Genomic DNA, 9164 nt, shown 5'->3' on the forward strand with positions numbered 1-9164 from the left:
CATGATGTTCTGTTAGAATCGCTAAAAACTGTTTTCCAAAATTCGCAGCGGGTAGTGTACAGCATCGATTTCTGTGGAACCCAGTAGCTGTCAAAACTTTCACATTTTTACGAATAACTCGGAAATCGTAAATTTTTCAGGTAAAACGTTTGACACAAACTTAACTTAAATTTTGACGACAAATCTGAAAATCAATGAAAAAAGGGGCGGTTCCATTTAAAAAACCAAAGTTGGTAACTACCACACGTTTATGATACACCCCGTATATTGGAAAGTAATTTTAAAATGTGGACCTTTTAAACATGAAAAACTTTCGTAGGACGTATTTTCTTGTAAAGTTCAGATTTACTGAGATATCGCACTTTGACGCACTAATGAGCAACCCTGTATATTCTTGACAGGTATTTTATGATAGAACAACAACTTAAGTTCACACTACATTTTCTTTTAAATTTCGATATCGATTTTTCTGGTGCGTGATATTTATTAATGTTTAGCGACTTTTGTTGTATTTTAACGTGAAATCTTCAGTGCTCGATATAGAACACCCGTAATGGTTCCTCTTCAATCAGCAGTTTATCCGTAATAAGTGTCTAAACTTTGACTTCATTGCCCGCTTTTCTCATGATTCCGATGTTAAAAAATAGCTGTTTTTAAAGGGCATCCACAAACTTTTTGATCCAGTTTGAAAAGTTTGCTGCGGTTAAACAATAAGAAACTAAACTAAACAGGACCATTTCCAGGACTCGTTATGACCCGAAACAAAATTTGAAGTTTCTAAAACAACTGAAAGTTATAAAACTTCTAATGCACAGTCTACGTAAATCTCCCCGTGTAGTTGTTACCTTTTGAAGGTCATCATTAAACTTATATATTTTCGTATACGACTGATCGGCCACGTTTCCGATGATCATAATGACGCCCTGAGCAGTGTGTAGTATATGCAAAGTCGAGGCTCGATGGGTTTCGATTTGTTGAATTTCTGAGGCACTTGTCTGAAAATAAAATGTGATAATATGCCGCTGCTGTGTAGCTTGATGAGTTTTACCTTATCATCTTTGAAACGAATTATTGTACAATTTAAGTCGTGAGTATCGGTGATTGGGTCGTAATATAGCGCTAGGACAGCATAAGTAGTTCCACCTAGAGTAAAGAACTCAACTGCTCTCAGATATCCGGTAAACATGACTGGATAAGTATTAGTTGTATCGCTGATATTGCTGCTTCTTGTGCTCCAATGCAGAGTTGAAATATCATCAGTGCTATTAGCTCTAACCCAGAAATCTCAATAGAAGCCGAATTGCTAAATAATAATTCACCTACCTGCAACGCTTATCAGTGCTGATACTGCTAGTTTGTACGTGTATAGTGAGAGTATCAGTATCGTAACTATAAGTCCTCTGGCGTGCTTCACTCGAAATTAGGGCTACTGAAAGATGAGGGGATACCTCCAATGTATGCTGAATCAGACACTTGCATCCTTCGGGCAAACTGCATTGATCATGCGATTCTTCACTAATGATATAAATTAGAGTGTAGTCTTTAATTTTTGTCACTCTAGCATCGATCGCATTTTGGATTCCAATTTGAAGATCTTCCGATTTTTCAATATACATTAATTCCTTCGGCATATCTGAAATAAAGTGGAAAAAGAGTTATAGCTGCCGGTTAAGTTGATTTATCCGTACGTTTCACTTTGGGCAAGGATTCTTCAATGATGGATTTGATCTCGGGACTCATAGCGAGAATCTTTAGTTTTTCAGTATTGTTAGCTGGGTTATTCATTATTTCTTTGGTATTTTCGGGTACCGCATCAATATTGCCAATAAATTTCTCTGACTTTTGGCGCGTCTGAAAAATTATCAATTGAAATTATTCCGTTACCAAACTAGCGTTTTGTGGCTTACAATGGATCCAACAACGATGTCACTGCTTCCAGGCAATACTGCATTTTTGTAGGCTTCTGTGATGTTAATGCCGTTAATATTCTCAGTAGCGAGGTTTCCGAAGATCATAATATCCTGTTGAAACTTCTTCAAGGAATTTATTTTCTGCTCGCCAATATCGAATACCACATCTTTAAGGTTTACGTTGTTGATGACTGGTGTTGTTAGATCACCTATTAGAGCGCTACTTTACAACCAATATCATCCTCCATTCGTCGGTTTACCTGATACTTCCAAATCATCGAAGTAGCAGACTGAGTGTACAATCTGTTTTTTCGTAGTGTTGATCAACACTCTATTGGCCAAAACATCGCTGATGTTATAGTTGTTAATAAATTCAACATTTAGATCATTAGTGATTTCTATGGCGTCAAATATGGCATTGGGAATTTCACGTAAATTAGCCAAAGTTACAATGTTTTCTGGTTTCAGTTGGCCAACATTATCAACCTGAAACGTTGAAAATAATTGTTTTCTTATTTGCTGCAAGTCCGAATTCTTACAAACACTCTGTCAGCCTGCAGTCCTGCAAAGAACGTTTTACGTCCCAAAATTGTAACGTTATTAATTTCATCTTTTCGAATAATTCTTCGATAAAGTTCTGGTATGTACACACGGTTAACGAAAGGGATATCGGCGTTTTCCGTTATAGTTACATAATCAGCACTTATATGATTGCTAAATGTTTTATGGCCAGTTATTATCTGTTCTTCGTCTGAATCCGCCAACACCACGTCGTTGATTAGATCTGTTAGATTAATGTTGCTCAACAGGTTTTCTATTCGGACGTGATCAGCCAGAACATGTTCTGTAATGTGTACCTAAAATATATTTTAAATATCAATTAATAAGGATTTAGTTCGTTCGTCTTACTGGGGCGAGAATGATATTTCGTTTGGTTTTTTTAACACTCTTTTCAATAATTCGCATCAAATCACAAGTTTTGTCTAGGAAAGAAACATTTCCGATAATTTCAACCGAATTCCATTCTTGTGTTTGAGGGTAGCGAATATTGTCCATTGCTTTATGTATATCACATGGCCACATATCGTTAGATTTGATCGATTTTTTGAAAGTGGCATTTTTCAGTATTATACCCAGTGGGGCCGAAAGTCGCTGAGGTTTTTTCGACGATATGTCAATAAGATTCTCTACATTCATATCGTTGATCCGTTTGGTATATAATTGGTCTGCAATGGAATTTGCAATTGTTTCTTTGTCATTTTTTCATCAGCTACTTACTAGTTTTTAGGGTGGTAAAAGTGTATTTTCCAGAAACGGTTTGATTGGAGATTTTATGGAAATGTCTTCTGGTTAAATTAAGAAAGTCGATTCCATTTATTATGCGAGTTTTCAGATTTGTTATGTTTGCTTTGCCTGAAAACTTGACATCACCTAGAAAGGTGACTTCTTGGTTGATTTCAGATTGCTGCTGCAAAAGTAAATGTTTTGCTCTTATTGGATTAAGGATATTTTGATACCTTTTCAAGCAATTGGCGGATATCATGCGCATTTATGGTCTTCAGGTCTTGAATTTGCTGCAGCGTTACATTTCCTTTTATGTTGATTTGCTTGAAGTGTTTGCTCTTTAGCAAACCTTCCAAAATAGTCATGTACTTAGTTACATTAATTCCATTAATCCTTTCGACGCGTAAATTCTCAACTACAACTGAGCTTACAGAAACTTGATTACTATATTTTAATTGCCATCATACCGGCCACTCTTTTAAATGCCATGTGACTTAAGTTTTGAGATCTATCCAAAGATAGTACATTTTCCATTAATTTGGTGATATTTATGTTATTGATTAGCTCTGTATGAACGTTTCCAACTACATCACCTTCAACAGTGACTCTTTTAAACTTGTTGATGCCTGAAAACCGTTAAGATCATGCAACATTTGTTTCATTCATGTTCAGGCTAACATTTACCCGACAATTGGTTGGTATATAGAGTTACATTTGCAGGACTTGACAAACGGTTTGCCACCAGAGTGTTACGGAAAGTCTTCTTGCCTTTAATATGATATCTAAAATAAATCGATGGCTTATATGAATTTACAACTAAAAGATTTTTACTTACGGTTTCCCGTCATTTTTTACAGCTTCAAACGCGAGTTTCGAGAGATTAAATGACTGAGTGATTGCAGTTTTGTGCAGAACGACATTTCCGTAAACTGTAGCGTTTTTGAACACCAACGGGCCTTTGATTTGGGTTTTGTTGCTATTCACCGCAAAACGTTCCATGGGAACGTTGTTCAGATATTTAGTTTGCAAATGAGGAACTGTTATTCCTTTTTGGGCTTCAAGTTGCGTGGGTATGGTCTGAAAAACGAAAAATCGGTCGGTTAGCTGAATTATTTGGAGATTTTCAGATTTCGATTCTGGGTTTTCACTAACTTGATTGCCATCTTTGGTCCAATATTGGTTTAAGGCTTCCATTGGGAATGTGTTTCCATTAAGAGTCACGGTGGTGTTGGGTGAAATTGAAAAGTTATTCACGTATAGATTTCCGTGAACAGTAATTTTGCCGTGGTATCGCTGATGCAATTCAGTTTTATTGGTAAAACTGTTATCCTTATCACGGATAATCAAATTATTTTCAACTGCTATGTTTTGAATTTTCACAGGACCTAAAATAGTTTGTTTTTTATTTTATTAGTTACTAATTCAGTTTTTTGTACCCTTAACAGTTACATTCTGGTCAATGTGCGCAAAATTTGCCGGATTCTGACCATTTATCAGCTTAGAATCCAGCTTGAATGCCTGAATATTGTTGAACTGGATCGTAGAGTTGATTATTTGATCAGTAGAAGTAGTCATAAAATTTTTGGGGTCCACACCGTTTATTCTGCCTGCTTTCAAGTGGGTTGTTGTAAATTTTGGGCCGCTTATATTGCCTTAAAGTCCCAATGTTGTATATTTAAGTTTGAAGAAATAGGCAGAATTTTTACCAAAAATTGTGTGATCCTTTCCAATCTTAAACAGTGTTTCTTTCAAGTGGTTCCAGGTGATGTTGTCGATGGTTTCTACTTCAAGTTTTTCTATAGTGATATTTGAGGCAAAAACAAGATTGTTGGGTTGATTCAGCTTTCGAAGAACATCCTGTGCATCTTTCTATAAACAAGTTTTATGCGAGCGGAAACTATGTTATTGAGTTTTGTATGCGCTTACCCCGTTAATTTTGCTCACTGTTGCGTTTTTGGATGACACATTGTTAAATGATTTAACACCCTTGATTATCACTGAATCATTTTTCTTGTAAATTTGGTTCACTTCGATATTATTAATTGTTTTTGCACTTATTTCGGATGCAACCAACTTTTTAATTTTGAATTTTCCAGTTATTTTTTGAGTGGAATTTGATCTGAGAAGATCTACAATTTATTAATTATGATATTAATGTTCGGCGCTTCTTGTAAAAAAAACAAAGATTTTTTGACTTTTGAAAGAAAACCGTTTTTGAGCGGTCACGACTTTTAACCGACGAATTTTCCTTATTTTAGATCCAAACACTTTTTATATGCACATTAGAAGGCTTTTTGGGTAGGGAACAATCCATTGAGCGCAAAAAATTCGAATGTGAACTTTTGATTTTTGGCCGAAAATTTCATAACGGATTTATTTTAGTTATTTTCATAACGGAAAAATTAATTTCTCTCAAAATTCCTCGAACTATACAGCAATTTCATCTTACAACAGCGAAAAGTGCAACGAGCTAATTGGAAAATACGTTAGAAACTTTAAACCCGAAATATTCAACATTTTTGACTCGATTTGAGCAGTTTTTTAGCGGGCACGATCTTTAAACGGCGATATCTTTGCGTCATGTAAAATTTACAATTTTGATCGAAAATTTCATAAGGGTGGTCGATTTTTTGAAAAAAAATAATTTCTCTCAAAATCCCTCGAATAATACATCAATTTAATCTTACAATAGCGAAGACTGCAACGAGCATAATAGAACGAGAAAAAAAATTATTGCAAAATCCCTTGAGCTCTACATCATTTTCATCTCAAGAGAACCAATAATGCAGCGAGCTTCTTGAAAAATTCACTAGACGCCTCAGATCCGAAATAATCAACATTTTTGCCCCATTTTAAGCCGGTTTTGAGCGGTCACGACTTCTAATCGATAAATAATCGTCATTTGCGGTTCATTTTAATCGGTTTGTGAACTTGCACAATTTTTAACCGACAATATTTTCCATATTACAGTCCCAGTTAGGTGGGGAATATTCTTTTCTGATCGCTCTTTGTTCAATTTTGCCTGACTCAGTCAATAAACTTTATCATCAGTAAATAAATTGAAAACCTTTAAAGATGTTGGCGGTTGTTCCATTAGCTACTAGAATTTTTGACTTCAAGTTTCTAATCCAAACAGCTCCAGTTATAATTTGCTTCCCATCCGACTGTAGCCACAATTCTGGTGTCCAGGGTTTCCCGTTTATTGTATCAAACCTCAAATGATTGCCAATTATATTTTTTGCCTTAATGCTGCCTTTGATAACTGCTTTACTGTTGACCACCTGAAAATATCATTAATTCAATATCGCCACATTAGACCGTCTAGCCCAAATTTAAAAAGGGCATTTTACGCTTGAAAATGCACTTGCTACTTATGGAAATTACATTTTTTGGAGTTTTTGTTTTTAGGGTGAAGGGCTAACAAAGAAATCGACTATTTACTCACAAACTCGTTTGGGAAGTTTTCGGGGTTGTTTATAAGCTCCTTAACTCGCTTAAGTCGTTTATCTAGGTTGTTAAACTGAATAGTTATGTCTGTACCCTGAAATTAAAACAAATCATTCTTCAGCAGTTCTTACAGTAATTCAACTTGCGTACATTAATTGTAGAATCAATATTCGTTTGTCTTTTTCTGGGACTTGAATGAACATTTGCTTGATTTAGTTTGCTCCTTGGATCGTAAACCTTTTCGGCTAAATTATTGAAACAGTTCCTTAGTGGTTCGCCTTGTTCTCGCTCTATAAAATAGACAAATTGAAATTTGTTTTACGACTGTTATATCTAAATAATAAATTTACCCATTTCAGCGTGTGCCTCGACATACATCCCATAGATGTTTATCGTGTAATCTTCGCTTAAACCCGCTATAAAAGTTATATTGCCTTTTTCATTTTGGCCTTTGTTGATGTCCGATATAATTGAAAAGTTCACTACGTATCTTTTTGTCTGGTGAAGCACGATATCTTCATTTTCAGCCTTGAAGAACATTACTTTCTCCTGGAAAGGTTACACAAGAAAAAGAGGGTTCGCAGTGTGCATTTAAACAAATGTCTTGGGTAGGATTAGGTTTCATAAGTTACTACTTGCCAGTTGTGGGTGCACAATTAATGGTATCGAGTTACTGTAAACAACCATTGAATTATTGACTTCATGTTTCCACTCGAATTTCTTTACGGCGACCATTTCGAAACCTGAAATTAATATCAGAAGTTTTCTTGATAGAAGCAATTATGTTCACATAATTTACCAGTCCATTTAAACAGCCGCTGTCTGTGGGATTCTTCATAAATCAGAACATAGGGGACATGTTTCTGGATAAATATATTCATTTGGAAAGGGTTGTTAGTGTCTAGCTCCTGTATTTTCGTTGCTTTATCATATTTAAACTCGTAGACTGATGACCTAAGCTAAAATGCATTTGATTAAAGAATTGCTCAACATTTTTTGATTTGCAACCTTAAGTCCCGGCAATTTTCGTTCAGCTATAAATATTTCGGATGATCTCCATGGAAAACTGTCAATTTTGATTATCCCTGTTGCTTGCACTTCTTCAATGTGGTCAAAGTATGAACCCATCCATTTATAAAAGCTGTAGGTATACAAGGTTTTATCGAATTGGTAGAGGTATTTTTTCTAACTTACGTCAAATGGCCTATGTGATGGCTTATGTTTGAACTCAACACAAAGTACAAGTTATCAGCATTGGTGAAAAAACGTCCATCGGAAATATACGGACTCCAGAGTTTCTGTATGAGTTCTGGAGTTGTGCTGTTCTCATATAACAAGTAGAATTTTATATCCGATTTGTGGCTGATTGCTAGGAACCCAGTTTTTTCATATTCAAAGCTCTGAAAGGTTGGCGGCGTGCGCTAAAAGTATTTTAGATGTGTATTTGGTAGTTAGTTACCTTGAAGATTTTCCGGTTTCCATGCTCAAAGTCCCCATAGGGCTCCATGCTTAACTCTTTGTGCATAGTTCCCAAAAAAATGCTGTTACCGATCACAAAGAACGTTTTGTTGAACTGTGTGAATATATTTATGCTGGGGTTGGGCATTTCACTTGCCGAACGTCTTGGGTTCTCTATGACTGCTCTGGCCACTGTATCTTCACCTTCTAAAAGTTGGCCTTACTTTTTCGAAATTTCACACTAATTTCTACGTACGGGTTGGCATATGTTTCCTCAATCTCGGTTGTACATTTATTGACTGATTTGCGAGGCATTCATCGAGGGCGGCATTTTCTGCAAAGCGTGTTTCACTTAGGCCCAATAGGGTCTGAAAAACGGCTTGTTGTAGGAGGGAGAAATCTATGTCTTTTTATTTACTCACTACTAAAAAACATGCTAAGTATGTCTTCATTTTTCTAAACACGGACACCTTGTTCAAACACCTGGCTGCATCGATCTTGGTTTCACAGTGCTATAAAGTATATACCAAAAACGTTTTTATCGCCCAAATATTTAGCATAGCATGTTAAACATCCACTGACACAGACTTTGTATTGGCAAGGACTATATATTGGCATGGCAGGCTTGCAAATACCTGATAAATGGGCCTGAAGCGATTTAATCAGAATAAAAATTTGATTAAGCTAAATGAGGGGGTTAAACCGGAATCGAGCATATTCCCACAACTCGGCCAGTGGGTGGTCAGTAAGGGCATAGCGCCCCGTATAATCCCGTCTTTTTGTTCGCAGAGTGGACATGAGGGCCATGTATATACGGATACTGACGTGCTATAGATTCCCCATCCCTCTTCCCAGATCCGGGCTCAAAGGGACTCTTTAAATAGGAAGAGTTTGAATAAATTGCTTTAATTTCGGGTTGTGTGCCACGGTTTTCTCATTATTGGGTTTCAAATTTGGGGGTGGGTGGCCAAACTTCTGAGCTCAGGTTTCAAATTTTCTATTGATGGGTAGGAAAATTGTAGGGACAGCCCTTAAAGTTACAAACATTGCAAAGTTCTCCTGTTT

At 36.2% G+C, this 9164-nt stretch overlaps 1 protein-coding gene across 2 annotated transcripts in view; it reads right to left on the reverse strand.

The window, feature by feature from the left end:
- Nucleotides 1-8646, reverse strand: part of LOC109540857 — an 11757-nt gene extending 3111 nt beyond the window's left edge. Inside the window, exons 1-28 of one of the 2 annotated variants that reach the window (XM_048661420.1) lie at nucleotides 8522-8646; nucleotides 8356-8467; nucleotides 8101-8306; nucleotides 7836-8041; nucleotides 7650-7782; nucleotides 7441-7600; nucleotides 7281-7384; nucleotides 6992-7190; nucleotides 6792-6931; nucleotides 6640-6735; nucleotides 6262-6475; nucleotides 5121-5323; nucleotides 4901-5063; nucleotides 4631-4846; nucleotides 4347-4579; nucleotides 4030-4271; nucleotides 3879-3976; nucleotides 3662-3820; nucleotides 3428-3609; nucleotides 3189-3375; nucleotides 2820-3136; nucleotides 2450-2767; nucleotides 2171-2396; nucleotides 1908-2119; nucleotides 1689-1851; nucleotides 1324-1633; nucleotides 1049-1271; nucleotides 846-995 (exon numbers count right to left, since the gene is read on the reverse strand). In XM_048661420.1, coding sequence (XP_048517377.1) covers nucleotides 846-995; nucleotides 1049-1271; nucleotides 1324-1633; nucleotides 1689-1851; nucleotides 1908-2119; nucleotides 2171-2396; nucleotides 2450-2767; nucleotides 2820-3136; nucleotides 3189-3375; nucleotides 3428-3609; nucleotides 3662-3820; nucleotides 3879-3976; nucleotides 4030-4271; nucleotides 4347-4579; nucleotides 4631-4846; nucleotides 4901-5063; nucleotides 5121-5323; nucleotides 6262-6475; nucleotides 6640-6735; nucleotides 6792-6931; nucleotides 6992-7190; nucleotides 7281-7384; nucleotides 7441-7600; nucleotides 7650-7782; nucleotides 7836-8041; nucleotides 8101-8306; nucleotides 8356-8467; nucleotides 8522-8551 — 5202 coding nt within the window. In that variant the 5' untranslated portion in view covers nucleotides 8552-8646. Of the gene's footprint in view, nucleotides 1-845; nucleotides 996-1048; nucleotides 1272-1323; nucleotides 1634-1688; nucleotides 1852-1907; nucleotides 2120-2170; nucleotides 2397-2449; nucleotides 2768-2819; nucleotides 3137-3188; nucleotides 3379-3427; nucleotides 3610-3661; nucleotides 3821-3878; nucleotides 3977-4029; nucleotides 4272-4346; nucleotides 4580-4630; nucleotides 4847-4900; nucleotides 5064-5120; nucleotides 5324-6261; nucleotides 6476-6639; nucleotides 6736-6791; nucleotides 6932-6991; nucleotides 7191-7280; nucleotides 7385-7440; nucleotides 7601-7649; nucleotides 7783-7835; nucleotides 8042-8100; nucleotides 8307-8355; nucleotides 8468-8521 lie in introns of both variants that reach the window. The other variant, XM_019909347.2, reaches the window with a different exon arrangement.
- Nucleotides 8647-9164: the final 518 nt, after the last annotated feature.

This window comes from Dendroctonus ponderosae, unplaced genomic scaffold (assembly GCF_020466585.1).
Source record: "Dendroctonus ponderosae isolate FM_Combo_2020 unplaced genomic scaffold, Dpon_F_20191213v2 Dpon_F_20191213_1, whole genome shotgun sequence".
Taxonomy (NCBI): Eukaryota; Metazoa; Arthropoda; class Insecta; order Coleoptera; family Curculionidae; genus Dendroctonus; species Dendroctonus ponderosae.